At 34.8% G+C, this 25,795-nt stretch overlaps 1 protein-coding gene across 3 annotated transcripts in view; it reads left to right on the plus strand.

Moving 5' to 3' along the window:
- The window catches only part of LOC118185410 (large neutral amino acids transporter small subunit 2-like), a 112,974-nt gene that overhangs the window by 62,409 nt on the left and 24,770 nt on the right, over positions 1 to 25,795 (plus strand). For all 3 annotated transcript variants that reach the window (XM_035355243.2, XM_035355242.2, XM_035355241.2), the window contains 2 exons: positions 6,431 to 6,556; positions 10,997 to 11,096. In XM_035355243.2, coding sequence (XP_035211134.1) covers positions 6,431 to 6,556; positions 10,997 to 11,096 — 226 coding nt within the window. The remainder of the gene's footprint in view (positions 1 to 6,430; positions 6,557 to 10,996; positions 11,097 to 25,795) is intronic.

Genomic DNA, 25,795 nt, shown 5'->3' on the forward strand with positions numbered 1-25,795 from the left:
GCGAACAGGTTGGGTGCGTGATTGATTTTGGGAGGTTTTCCGATGTGCAACGTGAACGCGAGCCAATTTCCTTTAGAAAATCCTCCTGTTAGGTAGAGAGTCGCCGTGTGTTTTGCGATATTCGAATAATCTGACTTTTCACTTTTATACATTAAGTTTTACTTAACAAGTAGTTAATTTTTTAAGATTTTATATTTGTAAAGATTTTTAAATCTTCGGGGTTATCGTTAAAGTTAGATTCGCCTTAACTCAAATTTAAATATGGTATAAATTAGAAAAATCAGAAAAAAATAGTTTATAATTAAAAACTATCCAAACTTTTCATCCTTTAAGGACACCTAAAGAATTTTTTTTTTTTTTTAAATCTTTAATCCGAGATAATTTCCCATCGTTTTAATGCGTTTGATCCTTTATCATTTATAAAATTCGTCAGGAGGAATTAATCTAAGTAATTAACAAAGTTAATAAAAGTAAAAGTGCAAATCTGTGAAGAATTACTAGTTAGGTGTATCATTAGTCGCAGGAATTAAATGCGTTATATATTATATTAGACATGTTTTAAAAAATAAAAGAAGTTTTTAATTATTTATAAGTATGCATATTGTTTTTTAAATTGATTAGAAAATGAAATATTGCACGGATCTATCGGGTTGGCAAGAAAGTAATTTCGGTTTTTAAGCGTGAAATGAAACTCAACTTTTTCTGCACAAAAAATTAAACTTAATCGGTCAAATATCTTCCATTCTGTTTGATGACCTTTTCACATGTTTCTGGAACTCCATGATTCCGCTCTCATAGAACTTCTGATCAACAGAAAACTCAACTGAAAGCGATTTGAGATGGTCGCATTATAACTGAAATTTCTGCGATTTAAGAAATTTTGTAAACTTCGAATCCGGTAGTGCAAGATATGAGGGACGCGATATCATTTCCGAAACAAGCTCCAGTAATTTCGTACAAGTTGCTAAAGATGTGTGAGGTCTGGCATTGTCGTGGTGGAACACGATTCCTTTTGCGATTTACCAATTATGGCATTTCCTCTTTGATTGCTTCCTCCAGTTTCATACGTTATCGGCATATAAACATCGGAGTTGAAAGTTTAGTTGCTTGGAAGCAGCTCAGAATGCATATCATCTTTATAATCCCGGCAAACGGACAGCATGAACTTATTCTGATGCAGTTCAGCTTTCCATATCTGTGCTAAGTGAATTTCTTTCACTGTGTTTCTAAGTGAATTTCAGAACCCAAATATCGAGCTTCGTAACGAGTCCAAGATATTTTACTTGATTTTCAGTTGTTGTGTCTGATACATTGAACCTTTATGCAACATCTGGCGCAGTTATATGAAGATTCGATTTAGTTATGGCTTTCATTCTTTCGTCATTAATTTCAGAGATTGGCCAGAACGTTGATCATCTTCAAGCGAAAAATCTCCAGAATGAAATTTTTAAGCGAATTCTAACTCATGCGTTCCGTTGAGCAATCAACACCATAAACTTCACATCTCTCTATGCGAGCCGCAGTCGCTTCCTTGCCTTTATGAGAATAAAAAAATAAAGTATGTCGATAATGTTTATTTTTGCACCTCATGTTAAAATTGACCTTAAATTAACAATTCTAAGCAAAAATACACGGAATGTGTTGCCATAGTAATCTAAAAGTGTTAGCTGCCAAACCTGAAAAGAAAAAAATATATATAAGATTGACAGAAGAATAAAAAAACGAACATAACGCTATATATTTGAGCAAATTGAAGTTATTTCTTTGCCTACCCAATAATTTCTTTATATCAGGGAATTAAATCCTTAGCAAACTATGGTCAAGTTGGACCATAGTTACTGGACCACCAGTAGCGGAAGAAGAGATGTGTTGTTGCGAAATGCCCTGTTGCGGTAAGAGAGCTTCCTTGCAAAGGGGGGGGGGTGTTATGGTTGCCAGAAAGTCTCAAGGAAGAGCAGGTTGACAGATTTGGTGCGCAATCGCCCATTTGGCGACAAAATCGGCGATATGCCATAGACTGAGCGAGAACATTCTAGAACGAATTCTTACCGGTTTTCCCAAGATTGTTCTCGTTGGCGGGTCGAAAACTATGCATACCCTACTTGCATGCTGAGTAAGGGAGTATCTTGAGTAGCAGAGTACTATGATGAGTTCAGAAGTAGTGTCTTGAATTCAGAGATTAGCTGCAAAGCAATTGACCTAGTCGGGGGCTCTACTTTAGTGCTTTGCCGTGAAGCTGTCTTCACCGTTATAGCCCGAAGGCTGTGTTGCTGATTATTTCAGCGTGTTTGTCGTAATTGTTCGACGATTGTAACGCGTCTGTGGAACTGTCCTGTGTAATACTGACGAATAAATCGTGTTTTAATTCTTGAGCAAAGTGTTGCCATCAATCCCTCCGAATCTACGAATCCATAAAATATGTATGTTTCCATATTCTCGGGCAGCTGGTGCATTGGTAAGCCCCCTGTTAAGCTGGTGCAGTTAGAGACACTTGTTGTACATAAAACCCGTAACTGAAAGTGATCTGAGGAACAAAAGGGTTAACAAATCAAGCCGTAAAAATTAACAAGAAGAAATGAAACCGTAAAAATTGAAAGCAAATGTGTCGTTTTTGATTTGATAGGAAACATAGAGCTCTCAGTCAATAAATCTTTCACTGTATGAACTGACACAGAAAGTGCGTGTAGCAAGCACAGAGATAAATACTTATTCAATAACAGTGTTTCTTTCTTTATCTCTCAAAGACTTGAGCAATCGATTGCGTCAATTCCTTTAATAAAAGCAAGAAATCGAAAGATTAAGAAATATGTCAAGTAAACCGGAAATGTAAATATAGCGAGAGACGAGATATATTTTTGCTTTGTTTAGAAATATCATTCTAATTCCGTTATATGTTATTTCCTGGTTACTTAACTTTTCCGGATTACCAATGGTTAATTGTATGACTTTAAAAATTAACCTAATTCAGGTTTAATTTAAACTTCCCATGCTGATGACAAATACTTTCGAGCGTATTCAAGAGTGTGTGCAAATTTTTATGCTATGAGAGAAATTAACCTAATATGCATTTTACTTTATAGTTGGCATGGTAACAAGTATTTCCGTAAGTGGTAAGGTTGAAAATCATTGAGAAAATTATGTTTTTTGCGATCAGTTACGTAAGGCTCATTCACTCAGCACGTAATCGTTTAATCATAAAGAGAATTAGTAACTTTTTAAAATTAACATACATTCAGTATTTTCATTTAAAATTATGAAAATCGGGAAGTTTTCTTTTCTGAAATTTGTGCTCAGGATTGAAGTTTATTTAAACCAGAACAGGAACCGATTCGAAATATTTCTGAATTCAAAACGCTTCTTGGTTGAAAAGTTATTCCATTCTATCTCAGTTTACTTTGTCAAAAGGTAAAAAGTTTATTTTTCAGTGCTTAAAGCACTTTAAGCACTCTGTAGAGTCTAGCTCATAAGACCGCTGAACACTGGTAGTTCGACTTGGATTTCAATCCTGTCGAATGGGTGTTTTTGTGTTTTGAGGATGGTGAAATGGGAATACGAAGCGATTTCCCTCAGAAAGAGCTCCACGAAGACATCTCTTTCCTAAGGCCCTTAAGTTTTTCACTGTTCAAAACCCGGCGAAAGAGCTGGTTGTGGGAATTTTCGTGGTTTTATTTTCCTTAAGTTTATCATAATTACGAGCCAGTTCTCCTTAAAAAGGTCTCATGAAGGCACTCATGTGCTTTGCCATAAGCCAAATAACCCTAATCTATCGACGATGATCTTTGTGAAGTTGAGCCAAAATGTGTTAACATGAGTGAATTCATGACAGTGACAAACGGGTCATTTTTAATGATTAACCAGTTACAGTGCCGAAATCTCGATCGTTACTGCTGTAAGCAAAGGTTTCGTACAAATTATCATTAGAAATCTTCTCAGTTTTTAAAAATTTTTATGTCTGTGTTTGCCCGTGTTATTCAGTTTTGAGCAAAATGTGGTACGTGTTCAGAATTTTCGAGAATTTCATGTGTACGCTTGTGAAAATGGCGATTTTCTGCTCCACATCATTACAATCACTAAGTTACGAGTACAAAAACATCGACTACATTCTGAAACAAGGATAATATATCGGGGAAAAAAAAAATTTCGCTATTTTCCAAAACCTTAGGCACCGTACATTTTCTGGTAAAATTAAGGTTAACAGTATTTTGAGACGAAAAGGATACTGTTGTATACTACAGATGTATATACAGATGAGGAATATTACGCTTTCTCTAAGTTTCTCTAAATTTGAAAAGACGTTCTGGGGAACTAGAATTATCCAGTTGCAGGTGTCGCTTTGTAACACGGCAGAGCAAGATTCCATATGGCCATCAAACGAAAAGACGTTCTCGGGAATTAGAATTATCCAGTGCAGGTGTCACTTTGTAACACGCCAGTTTAAGATTCCATATGGCCATCAAATGAAAGGACGTTCTCGGGAACTAGAATTATCCAGTGCAGGTGTCACTTTCTAACACGGCAGTGCAAGATTCCATATGGCCATCATAACTGTGGTAGTTATTGGCCGATTGAACTGAGAGGTGCAGTCGCATCCGCGTTACGATCTCTAAGCAAAACGTTTCATATCAATGAAGAAGTAATTTAAGCAGTTCACCAATGAGTCAGGGACTAACAACAGAAGTCTATGCTGCTAAAAACAAGGCGGTAGCTCCTCGCTTACCGAACAGAGAAAATATGTTTTCCAATAGCAAAAGTTTACTCATAGTCCAAGTAATTTAAACTCACCTCACATAATTGTCTAAGAATAAAATCAACCTATATGTAATTACTAAACGCCCTACATATAACACATAGGGTACTTTAAATCGTAATAGGTTTTATTTAAATGATTTATTTGTGCTGTTTTAACCTTTTGACTGCAAATTTTAAAAAAAATTACCCCGTTGTCTATCCAATTGAACAAAACGTCATAAATAAGGTAAATTTATCATTTGGGATTTTTTTGACAAATAGTTTTCAAGCCAAAGACTGGGACACATATGTCTCACATATTGCGATCGGCTTATGATAAGCACACCTATTATTCTAGAGAACTTTATGATGTGAAACAGATTAACATCGTATGGTACAGGATAAAGCATTCTTTGCATAACCCAACATTACATATTGGGCAACTCGAATTTGTTCTTTTCTGTATGTTCGTTTGTGTACACCGCGCACAGCGGCGTCTTGATTTCCCAACTATTGGAAGATGATCCCCAGCATTCAGGAGATCATAAGTACTTTTTAACCCAGCAGTCATTTTTAAACTTTTAGTGGGACATATATGTCCCGTTAGTAGTCAAAGGGTTAACAATAACCAGAAATTGAAGTTTACAAGTCTTTCTTACAAGCATGTCTTCTAAAAGCTAACTTAAGCCTTTCACAGCATCGCGAATATTATTATATTAAAAGCCACGTCAGTAATTAAAGTGAAAGTATAGTGTCAGGTGAGAGACTCTTATTTTCTGCTCAGACCGCGTCAACCACCAGTGACTAGCAACATACTTTTCATTTAGGCTGTGTCAGTCACTGTTAATTGGCGATATGCATTTTAAACAATTATATTCTTCTATGAAATTCTACACAAATCTCTGAATATTGGTGAAGTTGGATATATCATGGACTAAAGGGAAAGAATGACAGAACAAGTTTGGAGCTTGACGTCACCATTTCTGAAGATGGTAACACTAGACTGTCGAAGAGAATAGCTCTCAGCCGAAGTCTGATACCGCTTGCAATTTACTTCTTAAATCCAGTAATACGATGAAGATTACTACTGATCTATAGGACCAGGAACAAAAGATCCATCGTTCTTGTCTCTAGATTGGTCCTTGTAATTACCCAGCGTGTGTTAATTAGTGTGATAACGCTGACTGAATCTGTGTATTAAAAATACGGAATGTTACTTCGAACATATCTTTTAGAATTCTATCTGATGTCAGACCTAGCTGAGACCGCTGTATTGTTTTACACTGTGTATATATTATGTTGGTAATAGTCAGATATACGGAAGGTTACTTTGAACATATCTTTTAAAATTCTATCTGATGTCAGACCTAGCTGAGACCACTGTATTGTCTTACACTGTGTACATATTATGTTGGTAATAGTCAGATTTCTGGCCTGTCTGCGTCTGCGACTTACATTACGCCTTGTATTAAGTAAAAAATGCTTGTGCCTAAATTTTGAAAGTTCTGTCTGCTTTATTTATGAGGGGAGAATTACTGAAATTTTCTCAAGTATTTGTTTCTTTAACTATACAATAAACAGGTTCCATTGGAGGATTTAACTTGTCACTATCTTCGCAGCAAAAATTGCATAGCATCTGAAATCCAAGTTATGTGATTCTAAATGTTAAAAATCTTTTTTCAAATTTTCTTTTTTCTTTCAGGCTTGTTAACCTACATTAATTGCCGCAATGTGGGTTGGGCAACTCGTGTTCAAGATGTTTTCACGTTCGCTAAGGTCCTTGCTTTGATAGTTATCATATTAGCTGGCGCATATCATATGTTCATGGGTGAGTAATGAAGTTTTCAAATTTTTGTTTTTTAATTAGTGAATAGCATTAATTCAACAAATATTTAACCAAGCGTACATATGTAGATTATATGAATACCTTTATGTTGAGTGATTTGCAACTGCAATATCTAGTAAGTAATGGAGATTTAGGCTACAAAACATTCTTTCAAATGTAATAAAACTGGAAATTTAAAAAAAAAAATTATTACTTTTTTAAAACATGAGTTATAAAATTTAAGTATTTATTGTACATGTATTTGTCATATCAGTTATTTTAACAAAATCATGTCCTCCCAGCCATATCAGGGGGGGGGGAAATAAAAGTTTTCAAATAAAAGTTTTAAAGATTACTTTCAGCATGAATCTATAATTTAATAGTTCGTTAGAAATAAGCTTTCAGTTCTCGTACACACCTAACAAAATATCTGTTAATTATACGCATTATTGATGGGGGAAAGGCAGTGTATGCACAATTGTGTTGGTAATATAAAGATGCATGGTTTATAACTTAAATATTATTAAAAAAAAAAGTACATTAGTGACTCAATGAACTACTCCACTGTACTAGTAGTTTAATCCGGGTTCTCTAAGCCCAGCAAATGCGTTAGTTTTATGAGTGTTTGCGTAGTTTTCTCTGTGTATGATGTGATTATGGATTTATTTCCTTTAGATAGTCTTCAATAAAAGCATCCCTTCCCTCAGGCTGGTAACCCTTTTGTATTTGTCCGTAATCGAATAACCCAGTCCAGTACAATTACAGAAAATAAGCAATTTCTTACAAAGCATATAAATCTAATGATACACAAGCTATTAATATATAAAAAAACTGTGATTTTAATAGAGTACATTGCAAGAATAATATGATTTTAAAGAAAACAAATACCAGGTCTTCTTTCTTTTAAATCATTATATCTGAATCATAAGAAAATTATTGAACAGGTTACAAAAGCTCAAAGAACGCATTTTAGAAGATATTAAAATGTATATTCAGGACTAACAGAACATCTCTTCTTTGTTCAATAATAAATAATTCGTTGTCATTTTTATATAAATATTCTAATAATTAGAGTAAGCCTTAAATTATCTGAATAATTTGTAGTTTTATAGCCCGTCTAACCATTTTTGTAATTTAATTGTAACATTATTTCCCTGGTTTTATTTTTTCATTAACTTAAATACAATATAAAAGGATAGTTTATTAACACTTTACATCAATTTACATTATAATTATAGATTTATTCTTAATCAGAAAGCCCACCAGCGGTCGAGCGGTAAAGTCGCTGAACACTGTTAGTTTGGTCCGAGGTCCGAATCCCGCGAACGGGCTGGCATGGCTGCTTTCGTGGTTTTTCCCCGTGGGTAACGTGTATACGAGACAGTTTCTTTTAGAAAGTCCTCCACGAAGGCATCACTCTCCTTAGGCAGATAGCCCTCGAGGCTTTGCCGTAATTAAATTACCTAACCTTAGTCAGAAAGCGTCTTTTAATTTGCAAGAAGTTAAGCGAGTTGTTAAAAAAAAGAAAAGGAACTGGGAGTTTGCAATGGAAATTGACCGAAATTACGTAAGAGGGAAATACTTCATGAAAGGCGTTGAAAAATTATTGGCTCTTTGCCGCAAGACTTCTAAAGAATTTTTTAATTGTTGTCTCGAAACACAAACCACCAGCTTCTATTAAAAAAAAAAAAAAAAAAAAAAAAAAAAAAATCTCGCATTTTTTAAGCAGCAATAATAAAATCTTTTCAATTAACATTTGTTTCTCTTTTTTATTATAACGATATTTGCGTTTGTTTAAAATATGCATACTTTCTTAATCTGAACTACATCTAACACATATTTTCCATAGAAAGGTTTACCGCCGAACGGTTAAGTCACTGAGCACTGGTAGTTCCGATAAGGGCTCGATTTCAGACGAACGGGCTGACTGCATAGACGTTTTCATGGTTTTCCTCATGTGTAACGTGTTCACGAGCCAGTTTCCCTTAGAAAGTTCTTCACAAAGGCATCCCTTCCCTTAGACAGATGACCTTTACGTGCTTTACCATAATTAAATGAACCAGGCCAAATCCATAGTGCCCAAATCATAGTGCCCGAGTGGTAAAGACGCTAAACACTGGTAGTTCGGACCGAGGTTCGAATCCCGCGAACGGGCTGGCTGCGTGGGCGTTTTCGTGGTTTTACCCATGTGTAACGTGTATACGAGCCGGTTTCACTTAGAAAGAGTCCTCCACGAAGGCATCCCTCCCTTTAGGCAGATGGCCTTCGTGTGCTTTGCCATAACTGAATAATCCAATCCAAATCCATAGAAAATTAAATTTGCGGAGTGGATTTTGCCACATGCGCAATGTTTTAATGAGGTAACTCCCGCAACCGGCATAGTTTTAATGTAATTTAATTTCCCATAAAATGACAATGAAACTACATCATTCTGTCGAGAAAGAGGTGTGTTACCCTTCATCCAAATAAAATAGGTATATCATGAAATTATATATAATTGTAATATATCGGAAGCCAAAAAACTCTGATTGCAGATTTTCGGACTTTCAAATTTTCTACACTTTTAGCTTTCTAAAAACACCATACATTAATTTCTATGAAAATTAGAACTGTAAAAATCCCAGTTTAAATTTATCATCGAATGCTTTGATAAATGAGGATTTTTAGTTAAAAAGGCGTTTTTCTCCAAATGTATTTTTATACTAGATATCGCTTTTCTCAGGAACTACTACTCACAGGTATGTAAATTTTTAACGCTTATATGTTTCCTAAAATTTCCTGAAATGAAATTTTTGTGATAAACTAAGAAATAATTCTACAAATTTTTTTGTAACAAAAGTGCTAAATTTTATTGTGTGTAATTATTATAATAAATATTCTATAAATTACTCTAAAAATCAAAATGTTTCAAAAGCTCATATCAGTTTAATCAGATAGGTGTATTTTAATCACACAAAAAGTTTCAGAGTTTATTTAAAGCAGATTGTGAGAAAAGGTACATCGAAAATGACCAATTTAACATTGTCGGTATAGAGGGTTCTGACTTCCCTTTTAAAGGAAGAGTTACACCTGACATATAATTACAATTTAAGTAAGATGTTTTTTTAAATACACTATTTTTTCCCTCCTCCTTCAGGAACATAGATATGCCCCATATAAACTTGGAGACATTTTTTACTAGGCGTTTTGGTTACCGTTTAGATTCAGTACTTTTCACTTCATAATCTTTTCATAAAGTCTATAAACAGAAGATAAAATTTTCTTGCTTGAATTATAATAAATACCCCCATAGCACAGAACATCCTCAGAATGTCCTATTTAAGTCGCAATATCTCGGGACATACTTAGGATGTCCTGAGTATGTTGATTCTCAGATGTCCTGAGGACATTGTAATTTAACACCCTGAGATGTTCCGGGATATGCGAGGATGTCCTGAAGATTCTCAGATGTCCTGAGGACTTCACCAATTTCCCATCCTGAGGATATTCATACTGCAGTGTCCGAAGGACTTCCGTTGTAAAGCATTCTGAGGATATTTGTTCTCAAATTTACCAGTTTTAGTTTTTTGACATTGCACATCTGAAACTTGCACGTTATTTAATTTTCATATGTACTTTACTAAGTTGTTTCTAAATGCTGTGCATTAAAAATATTGATATGATTGATGATTTATTCTTGTTATTTTGTTATTAATTTTAACTGCTATTTTTTCTGACGTTTTTAAAAATTTATTTAGTCATGGAAAAGATTTTGTTCAATGGATTAGCATTTTCTAGAATATTTGCTAAATTCTAAATAACATATATAATTTTATAAAAAATTTTAAATTACATGTATAATTAATTGCAGATTACAAACGCTACTATAAATATAGGCAAAACTAGAAACATTTTTTTCTCTAATTACGGGACGGAAAATGCTTTCGCGCAGACTGTTATTGATATTGAATTACAGTCGTGCGATAATTTCTGTTTACTTACACAGAAGAAAGACACCCCATTTATTCATTTTTTTAAAAAAATTATTTATTTAAATATTTGAATAGACCGTGGTCCCAGTATGTGCCGGTAATTCGAATTCCACCCTACGTTTAAGAATGTTTCAATGCACTTCCGCGCATTACTTCAGCAATGGAGATAAAAACTTTATCTTGTTCCCATATTAGTAAGCTTCGAAACTAGATGAGAAACTCTTGACTACATTTGTATAGATAATTTATTGATAACAAAATGTAAATACCGGCTGTAAAACATGGCTTACTGATTTTTATGGAAAGGAATTCTTTTGAATTATTAGAAATTAGAACAAAACTGTTAGCTCGCTTGTATTAACACCATTCATTTAACCATCAAGAATGCTTAAAACTGGCCAAAATTTACTTATATAAAGAAAAAACAATCAAGGAAATCATATACTTATTTTTAATTCCTTTAAATTTCAAGGACGGAGCCAAAACTTCGATAATGCTTTTCAAGGAACTACAACAGAACCTGGCTACATAGCTCTGTCCTTTTATTCCGGCCTCTTCTCTTACGCAGGATGGTAAGTATATTTTTTGCATAAACTTTGAATTTATTAATCAGAAAATCTACTAATATATGATCTTCTGAATGTGCATTATTACAAAGGCATGATAATTGTTATCATACTTTGAAACCAAATCGATAGTTTCGCTGAACACTAGTACTTATGAACGGGCGGGCTGCATGAGCCTTTCTGTGGTTTCCCCACGTGTAACGTGTATACAACCAGTTTCCCTAAGAAGGTCCTCTACGAGGGCATCCCTCCCCGTAGACAGTTAGCCCTCTAGTGTTTTTATATAATAAAATAAACCAAACCAAACCACTTGTTATTCGACCCAGCTTTCAATCTCAGAGTCAGCCCACCAGTGATTAAGTGGTAAAAGCAGGAATTCCATCCAGAGTCAAAATCTTGGGGAACGAGCTGGTTGCATGAAAGTTTCTTGACTTCGTCCATGTATAACGTGAATACGGTCTGTCTTTACTTAAAAAAACTCCACAAAATCGTACCTTCCCTTGGCAGATAGCACAAATACTGTGCAGTAATATATATATATATCATACCAGTTCTCGAATTCTCGCGAACCTTAATCCTCGAATAATGCTTGCAGCTTTGCAGTTTTCGTAGCTTTCCTTGTACGTTAAAAGTAGACGGAATTCTTCGTTAATTACGTTAATTATGTTAATTACGGTAATTTGAAAACCTCTTTGTTAATTTACGTTTACATATAATTGCCATGTTAAATTCCAGAATGCTGTTAGACCAAAAATCATACTGATCGGAAATAGTTTCTATGTCTATTACAAAATGTATAAGTATCTCTAAAAAAAGGCGAGTTCCAGGTATTTTGATTATTATGAAGTGTATCCTGAATAATTTCCGAAGAAAGAATCATTATGGTAAATGTCTATGGTCATTGGCTCAAATAGACAAAACACGCGAAACGCTATAATTCTCTCTGGTTGAATTCCGGCCTGTAAAAATTGGTGTCGTGATTGTTTTCGTGGATTTCCTCATGTGTTACTCAAATGTATAATGTATGTATCAATTTTCGTTTTAAATGTCTTTCACGAAAGCATGCTCCAGTTAGACAAAAATTACCTTCTCGGTATTTTGCTGCGATTAATCAAACCTGATCTTGGGTAAAGGAATTTATTTGTGGCCGTAAATCGGTAACCGAAATTTTACTATACAAATAGCATAATAGTTATATTTGAGAGGAATTTGAAGAACAAAAAATAAACCTACAATTTTCTGTATAAATACAGTTTTTAAAGAAAATATTCCAAATAGATGCAATCAAGATACAATAACACGCCGAACAAATATTAATTTAGAAGTCAAACAACAAAAATCAGCGTTATATTTTCAAATTTTTACAGATTAGTTTCGAGGGTTTTACCGAACCATCATCCTCAGCTGCAAAAGCGCAAATGAACGAGATAAGATATAATAATTAGATAAGATAAGAAAGCCTGGACATGAGATAAGCTACTGGCGCCATCTGTTGATGAAACCAGAACTAAAACATAATTTCTTTAAAGGCTGAAGGCAAAGATGGATTGAATTGGTAAATAATCATTATTCACCAATGTTCCAGTGGAGGGTGCTTAAGATGTCTAGAAACCAGAGACTTCGCGAATTTCATTTCTCTTGCATCGAAAATGATGAGTTAATTTCTCTCACTCAACTCTGTTTGAAACAAACGCATTTTGTTTTCCAAAATTAATATTACAAGTAAACTTAGGGATTAGCCATGCGAAGCCCCCTCAGTCCCATCCTGGCTGATATCTATTATGAATAAAAATTGTTTGAAACTTTAAACTTCCCGGTATGGTTCCTCTACGTAGACGATACTTTTACCCTGTTTGAAGGTAATAAAGATGATTTTAACAAAGTTCTTTCAACAATGAATTCCATTGATCCTTCTATGCAGTTCACTTTTGAACTTGAGACTTGCAATTTTCTTCCGTTTCTCGACATTCTGGTCACACGTAACACATCCAACTTCAGTACTATAGTTTACCGTAAACCTTCATCGGTTTCCCTTCCACCACACTTCAAATCATGTTATCCGACTAAACAAAAGTTAGCTATTTTATTCCTATGTTTCCCGTGCTCTTCAAGTTTGCTCCTTCAAACTATCCCTTGATGAAGAACTAAATTATTTAAAAGCAAGAGCTATTGACAGGGGCTTTTCACCCAACATTATTAATCAAGCAGTTAAAAAAATTCTCATCTCAACACACCGAAAGGCACACTCTTGTTTTAGGAGATTATAAAAGTTCTGTTGTCATCCCCTTTTTCCTATCAGTTAGCTATAAAGTTGCACGTATTTTGCAGAAATTTAACTTTCGGGTCGTTTATTCTCCCATCAATAAAATTCAGAGCTCCATACTCAAGGACCCCATTCGGGATATGAATTCCTGGGGTATTTACAGAATTCCTTGTCGGTGTGATTTATTTTGCATTGGCCAAACTAAGAGAGCCTTAAAATTTCTCGTTAAGGAACATGAGGCATATGTTAGAAAAAAGGAAACAGAAGTCCTCTATTTATTGGTCCGAAATTCACACTTTCAATTTTTCTGCTGCCAAAATTATTCAAAAAAATCTTCCATTGTTGAACTGGATTTTTTGAGGCATTTCACATTCAAAAAAATCTTTCTGTTCTAGTTAACGACCCTAATTCCAATTCATCTTTGCCTTCAGCCTTTAAAGAAATTATGTTTTAGTTCTGGTTTCATCAACAGATGGCGCCAGTAGGTTATCTCCAGCCCAAGTTTTATTATCTTATCTAATCATTATATCTTATTTCGCTCACTTGTGCTTTTGCAGCTGAGGATGATGGTTCGATAAAACCATCGAAACTAGACCTGTGAAAATCTGAAAATATAACGCTGATTTTTGTTGTTTGAATTCTAAATTAATAGATGTAATCAGTTTACTTCATAATCCTAAAATTTTTAGGATTATGAAGTAAACTAGTTTACATCTATTCATAATGCTAAAATTTTTAGGATTATGAAGTAATCCTAAAACTTAAACGCCATTTTAACTGTTTTATGAAAAGCTGTGAAAATAACTGCTTGAAATTAAAAAATAAATGAAATACTTTAATTGAAAGAACTGCAGAATTTTTATTCAAAAGCTTGGCATTACAAAATTTCTTTCCATTACTTCATACGAAGAAGTTATAGTATTCTACTGCATGATTTTCACCTCTTATAAGGTTATAGCAATTCATTATTATACCTGATGTTATTTTCCCTTATTATTCTCAGGGCTCACTTGCGGCCGAACGGTAAAGTCGCTGAACACTGGTAGTTCGGTCTAAAATTCGAATCGGTCGAACGGCCTGGCTGCTGTTACCCCATGTGTAACGTGTATACGAGCCAGTTTTCCTTATAAAGTCCTCCTCGAAGTCATCTCTCCCCTTGGTCAGAAAGCCTTCCAGTTTAATCACATAAACCAAACCAAACCCTTATTATTCTCTCAACTCATGCTTCGAATATTCGCTATTTCTAGTTTTATAGTTCCATGTACTAGATTATAAATTTTTAGTCTTATTGATGTCTTGGAACTGGATAGAATGTTTAGTTTTTGCTCACTGTAGTTATCACATTTTTACATTATGCAATGTATGTTCATTTTTTAAATACGAAATTTCTAACAAATCCAAAAGAATGTTTATGGGATCGTACAAACTGCAATCGTGACGGGCCTCGCTTTCCGAAGTGTCTCCAAAGTTTAAAAGAAGCAGACCTTTCATTTCATGAATTCGCGTCTCGTCCTCTTTTTTTTTTTTTTTTTTTTTTTTTTTTTTAAGCTATTTTTCAAAGTCTCGAAATGAACTATATATGATTCTAAATAAAACTATATACCATTAGTCAAAACAAGAAAAACTTTAGCACTCTGCTTTACGGCTAAGGTGCCAAATCTTCATGGAACAGTTACATTTCATGCTGCAGTTATACTTCATGGATATTCTATAGCCACAGTTTAATTAGTTTTTCTCAAATCAAAACTAAGTGCGTGGTTACCAAGAATATTAAATTTGATCTTGTGGCTAAAAATAGCTGTCCTAGAATTTCTAGATCTTTAAGTGGGTCCGAATATCCTCTAAACCAGGGGGTCCCCAAACTTTTTGTCCTTAAGAGCGCATTCTAGAATATCTGTTGGCGGACGGGCACCATTTACTTTTCCAAGGTGAATTCATAATTGAATAGAGTTAATAGTACATGCACATAAAAAAAAAAAAAAAAAAAAAAAAGAGATCGGTCGCATTTCGCTTTGTGCTGGTATCTGTGTGGACGCAATTTCTGTTTAATTAAAAATGAGAACTTTCACATTGAATTTTATTGAAAATTAAAACATTTTTATTGTGATCTCTCAGTGGCCGGCACACGTTAAACGATCGGCTGGTGCCATGGTGCCCATGGCCATAGGGTTGGGAACCTCAGCTCGAAACATTTTGCTCTACTTTGCAAGCTTTTAAAAGTGTTTCTCAAGCAGCATTTCGGATACATTCCAAACAGTGTGGGCACAAATATCCCTGCTGTGTATAACTAGAGAGACTCTCCAAAAGGATGTCGTACATAGTTTTGGATTTGATTTACTTCATTCGTTTTAGTTTCTTAAGAGCACTCGGATTAATCTTTATTTTCAGTCAGTGCGTCGTTTCTATGCTTTCCAATTGTTACCCGGAGACAGAAAGGATTCAGTCATCAGTAAGCAACTTCTTGAAAACTTTCCTGCTTTTAATGATCATAAAACGGATTTTTTTCTATATCGGTATTGTTTTCGAGATCTCATTTTGAAAATTTAATGTCCATTTTAAATAGTTGAATACCGATGTTTCTACAGATGCAATAATCTTTCTCAAATCTTTATCGTAATTTATTATTCCTAGCCCGAAGTTTGATTATTTAGTGGTAATTTAAAACTTTTATTTTAACTTAAACTGTGCTTAAATATTTTTAGAGGCTCCCAAGTTGAAAACAGATTGCATATAAATTACGATTTTCATTTATTTTTAAAAGCTGATTAGCATATACGGGCTTCTAAGCGTATTTCGTACCTAATTATTTCAGTTTGCTAAAATAAGTGTGATATTTTGCCCACATAAAACAAAGCCTACACTCATTTTAGACGTGGTGTGTTATGGAGTCTTTCAAAGAGAAGTTTAAATTCTTCAGTAGTGAAGTGTAAAATGAATAGAAGTTCAGGTGACACGAGTTTTAATATTGGGAGATGTAGTAAATAATCATTTGACTACCGAGAGTAATTTAAGTTACTGCTTTGTTACTAATCATGTAGTTAATACTGAACTAGTAATATAAACAAAGTACAGGTGGAGGAGCAGCAAAATTTTTAGCTTCGCGTCTTTCCGTTCTCATTATTTTTGGATGCATATCCTATCGGATAAATATTTGGTATTTTGATTTATTTACTTCGTTTAAGTACTAACATAAAAAATACGTAATAAACACAGATATGACTGAATGTTGGGATAATGCCAGATTTCTTAGTATTATTTTTTTGGGAGGGGGTGTGAGTAATTACTGCTAGATAAACATCCCATACTAGATATTTTTCACTTATCTTAACTGGATTCAAAATAGTTTAATCACTTACTGTCTGTCTATGGTAAGAACAGCTCTCGCCAGTTTGTCTGCAGCTGTCTGTTGCCGTAGAAACGAGCCCTAACCCATTTTTCGTAGGGGTGTCTTGAAGACTTACTTCTGAGTTTGCCACCTTGGCGCATTTAAAGATGATTTGGCGATATTCACATTTTGACATTTTGTTTTAGTTTCAAGTAAAATGCTTGTTGACCCTTTGCGTCGACCCCGACATCCAATTTCCAAAAATGAAATTCGATGGCGTAGATAAAGCTTTTGCAGTCAAGAAACGGTCTTTGATTTTGCCGTGTGAGGTACAAGTCGCTGAATTTGCCATGCCTCTAGATGTACAATGAGTAAAAATAAACTTGTAGGGAAATAAATTTAAAAATCCGTGTTTATTTTTGAAGAAAAATTTTAATTTCGACATTTAAAAAAATCATGCTATTATTTTGCTTCTTTTTTGTTTATTTGTTTGCTTGCAAAATCATAGATGACATCTTAGAAATCTACTTGATTGCCCCATTCTCTTTATATAGTACAGACGCACTTCATAAATATAAAATAAATTTAATTTTTATAATTCTCCCCTCTAGCTGATCTACCGTGAACATTCAAAGCAATTTCGTCAGTCTTTGAATGACATTCTGCTATGTTTTTATTTCAAAATTTTCTGTTAATTTATTGCTTGTGCTTTAATAATGACTAAAAATTTCATCATTAAATGTATATAGAATCATCTTGAAAGTAAAAGCGTTTTTTTACATACCCATGCTCTCAATAAATACTTTTTGCGAACATTTCTTCTTTTCTCATACCTTTAAACTAAACCAAAAGCTGGTTAATTTAATGGCGGAAGGAAGCGAAGGTGAATTAAAATCAAAACTGCTTTTTCCTTAATTACCAGTGGTTTGGGTTGGTTTATATGATTACGGAAAGCCTCCAGGGTTAAATGCCTAAGAGGAGGGATGCCTTCATGGAGGGCTTGCTAAGGGAAACTGGCTGTGCGCCGAAAACCGTATCATGTTGCCAACATTTCTTAAAAGTTAAATTGCTGTCAATCCATGTTTCATCGATGTAAACGATGTGGCGTTCACTTGCTCTGAGTTTTCTCATTTCGCGTAAATAATTGTTCCTCCAAAATACAATGTGAGGTCTTTCGATAAGAATTTTTTTTTTCTACGCATTCCAACGAAAATTCATTGAACACAAAATTTTGCACAAAGAGTCTTTTTGCCACGGGAAGTCTATTTTTTGCCACAAGACAGGCAGTAATTTCCGCACAGATGGACTTTCTTTTCTTTGATGTAAAAGTCTTGTATTGTCTGCCGTAGAACGCATTTGTCAAAATCGTCAATTTCACACTTATGATTAGCAGGGCTTTTACATTTCTTTCCAAGTGTATTCAGAAGTTTATTTTCACCCATTGTTGATACTTCGCTCTTCAAAACTTAAGGAAGAGGAACTACCAAAGAGTTCGCCGAAGCTTCAGAAGCGCAAAATTCTGCGACACTATACACGATTTGATGTGACTGAGACTTTAAAGGTTGACCTTTCTTAAACTGGAAGGGCATTTTAAAAAATTGGCGATTAACAAAGCACTACGAAAATCAAGCTAAATAGAAGCGAATTTGAGCAAATGCTAGCACAAAAGATATAACAACGAGAATAAAACGAGCTAATAGTAATAATATAAGGCTTAAGAAAAGATGCGTGTAGCTGGAATGAAGCCGAGAAGACGAATGATAAACTTCCCTTAAGCCAACAGTCGCCAAAAACAAAATAACAATAAAGCAACCCTTGGTTCGTCCCTATTTGAAATATACTAGCCCTGTTGCTATAGCGACCGCCACTCGCCAGACACCGTGGCGGGAGCTGTTCTTACCGTAGACAGACAGTACCTAGAATTTAAAAAAGTTTAGAATAAGTAGTCTTGACCTTCGTAATATAATTTGCATGCATTAAAGTCTTTCCTCGTAACTTCGAATCTTTTGAGTTAATCAACATCCTAACCTAACAAACCTTTCTTATCTCAGCACATGTCGAAATTACCAAAAGCAAAACATATTTTCTCAACAGCTGGGGAGTGTATTTAGAAGCGAAGTTACAGCAATTCTCTATGATGTAATTTTGTGTGATTTGTATCGTACTTTTATAACTGTCACTATAAAAATAGATTCAATTTTGAAATAAACAGCTGAGGGAAGCTATAAAAGCAATTGTTATTGCTATGAATGCATGTTCCAAGGTGTAGGCAGCCTTATGAATAATAATTTATGGGTGCATTTATGTCTATTTAAATTTCGGCGCCAGGCATAACAGTATTTTTGCCAATTTCAGTCCAGTTTTGATAAAGACCATGGGATATGAAATCCAAGTCTAATATTTCTCTTTCTGAGTACTGGCAGATATCACAGCGAAATCTGCTGTTGAACTGTCCAGGCGCCTTATTCCTTCTAGAGATATCTGTTGTTTCATCGAAGAGGAGATTTAAAAAAAAAAAAAAAAAAGCAGCAACTTTGGGACATTCAGCTTCATAACAAATCATAGCAAATTGAGAAATGTAAAGCCTAGAATTGAGCATTGGGACTTTCCTAGAAATCGTAAGGAGGAAGTTCTTTTGACTCGCCCTCAATTGGTCACACTAAGGTGACACCTTTTGAAAGTTGAGAATAAGCCTGTTTGCTTAAATTGTAATGTTTGTTTCTCAGTTCGTCACATTTTAATGGAATTTCCATGTTTTAATAGTCTTCTTGAGAAATATTTTAATAGCTGTGACTTACTTCTCGACCGTTTAATCGGAAGAGAGGTCAGTTGTAATTTATTTTATTATTTAAAAGAGACTGGCTTTTATCACCTAATGTAATTTTAAGGTTGCGAATTGTCTTTTAACGGTTATCACTGGTGTCATTTTGTCTTGTTTTTTTGTGACCTTCATCCTCTGGATCTGTGTCCACCTTCCTATTTTATTTAGCAGTAATTTGTTTTGATTTCATAAAGTTAGATCATGCTACCTCCCTTTTGGCGCATTATAATCATCTTTGGTTTTGCGTGAATAATCTCACTCCCTGACTTCTTTCTGCGTCACTGTTTCGAGAGACTTTCGTATCGACGGATTTTAAGTGCCTCACTTCTTCAATGAAAACATTACTGTCATAAAATTCCATGTGTTTAATCTAGAATTTGAAACTGGCCTGTTTGGTAACCGGCCTCCGCTAGCTACCATACGAACCTGGGCGACGGGAAATCAGCTACATTCATGAACACCATCCTTGCACACAGTTTTCTTGCAATGGGTAAAGCGTTTTTGCAATAAATAATTGAAACGAACAGAGATGGTTGCAGAAACAACGTTTCAAAATAGTTTTTAGATCACCGATTATATTTCTGTATCAATGATATTTGAGAATTTTTCTGCTGCAATGACAGAAGTCACAGTAAGAAAAATCTTTCTTAGTTTTTCAATTTGTACATCTAAACAGGAAGCGCGACTGTGTTTCGCATTTACCAAAGCATCTGGAGTTTCCCAAATAGGAACACCATTTTTAAAACTTGTGAGGAGATTCAAGAAAGCAGTTTTAATGTTCATTTCGAGAGACGATACTGATGCAGTGGTACTTTCTTTTTAAACTGATGCTCAATAATGATGGCTATGCTTTATTTCCTTAAATACCGCATTTCTTTGGGCTTGAAACCCACATTTCCGTTACAGATGTTGCTAACGGTACAATGCATCTTAGATATGATAGCGTCTTATACAAGCAGTTTTTTCCGAATTGAAAATTAAGGAGCTAACCTAAAAGAAGTCAATAGATGGTGGTGTGGTGTATTTAATTATGGCAAAGCACACTAGGGCTATCTGCCTAAGGGGAGGGATGCCTTCTTGGAGGACTTTCTAAGGGAAACTGGCTCGTATACACGTTACGCATGGGGAAAACCACGAAAACACCCATGCAGCCAGCCCGTTCGCGGGATTCGAACCTCGGACCGAACTACCAGTGTTCAGCGACTTTACCGCTCGGCCGCTGGTAGGCCTAGAAGTCAATAGAAGAAACGCTTAGAAATCGGAAAGATTTTATTTTACTCAGGAAGTATACCTTTTGAAAATGTCTTCCAATTTTCCCAACCAGTTCCTTCTCTCGTTTGCTTTCGGGCGCCCGAAACGTAAGTCGAACAGCATGTCCGCTTATCAGATACAAAAGCTTTCAAGGAGCTTAAATATGGGAAAACAAATTTTGTTATTGCTGTACAGCGTAATTTTAGAACATAATGTGCGTGTTCTAAACTCTGCGTCACTTTAGCCGTTCAACTGAGAAGAATTATTATTCTGGCACCTTGATCACCAAGAAGTTCAGTTGTAACACGACGTGACAACTCCTTGAAGGATATATCAACGACGAGTTTTCGTTCCTCCTAAAAGTTTGAACGATCTTACATAACGCATTGCACCAGCTGCTGTGACTTATTGATATAGACATGATGACATATTTTGAGAGAACCTCACGATCTCATTGATAGCAGTCGGGCTACAAAAGGGTCACACGTAAAGCATTTGTAACTCAGCAATGCAATCTACAGGATATATTCTTCTTACCGTGAAAGGGTTTTAACAATGATATTAAAACTCTTGTTTCTGTGAAATTTAACGCTTTATGTTTCTGTTAGGTTTTTATTATTTCAAATCAATCAGAATTTTTAAAATCCTTAGTTCAGACAGAAATTCTATCGTTGCTAATATAAATAGATGTCAATTGTTAGGAAAATAAGTACTGTTCTGTTAACAAGGCGCCACTTAGTGCAAACATAAATGGCATGAAATCCAGTTATATGACGTCAACCTTAAACAGACATAAATCTTCATAAAAAAAACTATTTTATATACAGCTAACTATATGTATAAGTTAAGAATGCACAATTCGAAGGCTGTACGCCATACCGAATGCGTGTATTTCCGTCATGTTCCTTAAACCCTTGCCTGTGACTTCCGAATTGAGTTCGGGCCACGCAAGTACGCCAATTTTGGAATGCCCGACCGGGCAAGAGAAAAATTCCGTGTTTCAATTTCGTGAAGCCCAAACGCAGTTCGTCCAATGCGTTATATGTAATTTACCATTTTCCCAATTATACGGACCTGAAATTTATTAATATACGAGCAATCAGGAAGGACTTACCCCACCTCATAGACTATATGTAAAAATATTGAATGTAGTAGTTATTTCGTTTAAATTTTTTTAAAAAAAATAATATATTTCTAGCATTTTAATGACAATAACGAACGAAATTAAAGGATAAAAAAATTTTCCATTTTTTGCACGTTTTTCTCAAACATGTTCCACAGGCAAGGGGTTAAGCGAAAACAGAACGTTTTGTATATAAGGAAAACAAAAAAAATTCGTTCTTCCTTTGTGCACAGATATTTTAAAAACTATCAGAATTACAGAAATTCTGCATTTGCACACATTAAACATTTCGCATGCTGTCATTTCATGGCTGTTCATGACGTGGTATAAAAGGGTTACCACATTTTCTGCTGTGCCTCACCATTAACAGAAAAGTACCGAATATATTTAGTAGATGAATTTTAGCTTTTATTTAATTTGCTCTTTTAAAATCCAAATATGTTGTTGCGTGCATGCGGGCTGGTAATGGATTGAATGCACAAGGAACCGATAAACGGCTTGATAAAATGTATTTCACCATAAGAAAGAATTGACAGTTCTGGAACTTTCCACAAAAGTACTCATACACTCATCTCAGTATCACAGAGTTACACTTCAAACTCCTAGGGACGTTAAACAGAACGCAATGCAAAGCGCATATAAACGACGAAGCTCGCACGAAGATATTTCAATACTCCGAGGCGGAATCTGAACTGGAAAACTGAGAGCAAGTGCTCTCTTCGGTCTTAAATTTTATCCCGACCGCCAAGAAATCTCTAGTACCTTCCATTTCTCGAAATTACTAGAAAGCATATATGGTTAAAGTTACATATAAGGATCGGAAACTGTTAGTTACACATAGAGATCAATTACAGTTATTCATTTACAGTTTTTATAGTTATATGTGACTGGACCAAAATCCACCAAATGGTCGCAATTTTTGGCAATTTTTGGCGATTTCTCGCCAAATTTGGGGACAAAAATTAGCCGCCAGAACCATTTCCAGCTTGGCGATATCTCGCCAATTTAGCGAGATAGCCATTTACTCAATGATTACTTATAGACATGCCCCTGTAATCTTATTTTTTTCGCCAAAGTTTCGAGACTTTTCATGTTATATTATACAATATAAAATTTATAACGATTTTGTTCTGTTCATCGTACTAAAATTAACGAGTATGGCTTAGAATATAGGAATATTGGTCTTAAATCTTTATTTCTACTTTCGGAATTTTTCAAAATAAAGTATACAATTTTATGAAAATAGTTTTAACACTGTGGATGGAAATGTAAGCGTAAAACCTAACATTTGTCCCGGCAGAGAAAAAAATTACATACAGTAAAAAGCTCCATTATGCTTTTTAAGTTAAATCCAATAATTTTAGGTGCAGAATTCGTAGTGTTATTCGAAGAATAGTTGATTTATTTACTTATTAGATAATTTTTCTATGAGTATTCTAATTAATATTTGAAATTTATCAGACAAACTTAAGGTGAAACAATAAAAATGTACGTTGTTCGTTTTGATTCTGTGTAGGCCTCCAATGCTAGGTAAAAGCGTTATTTCTGCAGCCACGAAACAATTATTGACTCAAATTTCTGAGATTTTTGCACTTGTAAGTAGCTTTTTAAAGCATAAAGAATATTTAGAAAATTGTACCCCCCAGCAAGAACCTAGGTAAGAATTAGATTTCGTATTTACAAAATTCTTCCGCTGACAGCGGTGAACTGTTGTCAAACAACTCCGTACATTATTTTCAGAAGCTTTGTAACAATTATTTCTAGGTTGAATATTTAAGAAAATAAAGCCCTCTAAGTACCTTTCTTTCAATTCTCTATTTATTTATTTCCGAATAATTTCTTTTTTGTTACTTAGCCGCAATGAACTATAGAAAAGCATTTTGCGATATCTGTATAGACGGACCACGCCCAGCCGTCCTGTTTGATAAACGTAATTGTTCAGATCATAAATGAGTATTTTATACTCATGGTCACGATTGCCTTGGTTTATGAAAGGGAAAAAAAATTTGTTTTCTTGATCCAGTTGTGTAAATTGCTGTTTCCTAATACGAATATGATGCGTAAATTTGAATACTATCTCCTTTCTTATTTAATTAGTTTCAAAATTCCCTACCTGCGATTAGCAGAAACATAATTAGCAGAAACTAATTTAATAATTTTTATATTTTAAAGTATTTATAAACATTATACGAATAAATATATTTCTTCATAATATAAAACCTACAATAGTTAAAAACGCAGTAAGTTAACTAAGGGAACTGACCTCTTCTCCGTTCGTCAAGCGGCCCTGTGACATTTCGGTTCCAACATAACAGAGAAGAAAAAATAAATTACATGCACACACTGAATCGGGAGAGCCGCGCTGATAATCTAATAATCTATTGAAATTTGTATGTTCCGTAATTTTTCTTGAAATATTTTTCTATTTGTTTAAAATTCCTTCAAATTAGTTCAGTGTTAAAAATCGGTTGAAGAGCTGGTAATAATTTTCCTTGATGTCCGAAATTGGTCGATTAAACCTCTCTGACTGAGAGGGTGTCTGCAAAACAAAAACGCTATTATTATTAATATTCATATTATGACTATTAATAAGACCTGTTTGTTTTTGTCCTTTACAGTGTTATAAGAGAGCTTCTGCCTCTGCTTAGAAAAATGAATTATGTGTGTTTAATTCATGTTTTGTAAACTGCTCCCTCTATTTGGAAAATTGAGTTCAATTTATATTTTTTGCGATCAGTAGCACCGCGTAATAATATGTTAATCACGGTAAAGGCTACAGTCTGGTACACTAGACCCGTCTCTATGCATATCGAGTTCTCCAGCTTGAGGAATATTTGTTTGATTAATCTATTGAAGTCCTTTCGGCTGGGTGTATCTTTAATATAAAGTTTTTCAAAGGCACAGCTGATATTCGAATATTTGTCTGTTCACATTACATTGTTACGAAAAGCCCATCTGCGGTAAGACAGCTTCCCCGCAAAACGGATTTAGGGTTGCCAGAAAGTGGGACAGAAAACCAGGATTGCCAGATTTGGTGAGAAATCGCCCATTTGGCGATAAAATATGAGATATGCAAAGATATGAAAGAATTCGTTCCAGAATGTTCTTGCTGAACATTCTAGAACGAATTCTTACCGGTTTTCCCGAGAATGTTAACGAAGGCAGGTCAAAAGCTATATATACCCTGCCTGTACGCAGATTGAGAGTATCTTGAGTTTAGTAATAGCCTCTTGAGTTCTGAGAGCGATCGACCAAGTCGGGGAGGGGGGGAGGGCTATACTTTAGTGCTTTGCCGTGAAGCTATCTTCATCGCTGTAGCCTGATAATCTGAAAGCTTTGCTGCTGATTGTATCAGTGTATTTACCATAGTTTTTCGACGACTGTAACGCGTCTTTGGAAATGTCCTATATAATCCTTACAAATAAATTGAGCTTTGATTCTTCATCAAGTGTTGTCATTAATCTGTCTAAATCCAGGCACCCGTAGAGCAAAACAATATTCTTCCGAAAGTTTCTCATAATAAAAAGGTATTGTTTAGAAAAAGGAGCAGACCAACCATTATGCTTGCGATTTCGATGAAGACAGTCTTAAAACATCTAGTAAGATTATGGCTTCTCTGATCTTTTGTCCCTAGCCACGGATCTGACGACCGATTTGCAGAACACCTATGAATATCCGTTAGTTTTCTCTTGTGTTGGTCCTGCAACATACACAGTTCACTGGTGAATATGTATTAATAATTTACTAATGATTGGTTGAATAAAGCCGCCAATTCTAGTAATTCGTTCCTTACCGATTCTTGGTAGATGAACAAGCTGGTTGCGTGCGTTTTTATAACAAAGCCGAATGTTTAAAAAAAAAATACAAAACACTGGTAGTGCGGAGCTCAAATTATCGAGAGTTCCAATTATCTGGATAGTAC

This window comes from Stegodyphus dumicola, chromosome 12 (assembly GCF_044657685.1).
Source record: "Stegodyphus dumicola isolate Sdum_Otavi_A_Nest chromosome 12, ASM4465768v1".
Lineage (NCBI taxonomy): Eukaryota > Metazoa > Arthropoda > Arachnida > Araneae > Eresidae > Stegodyphus > Stegodyphus dumicola.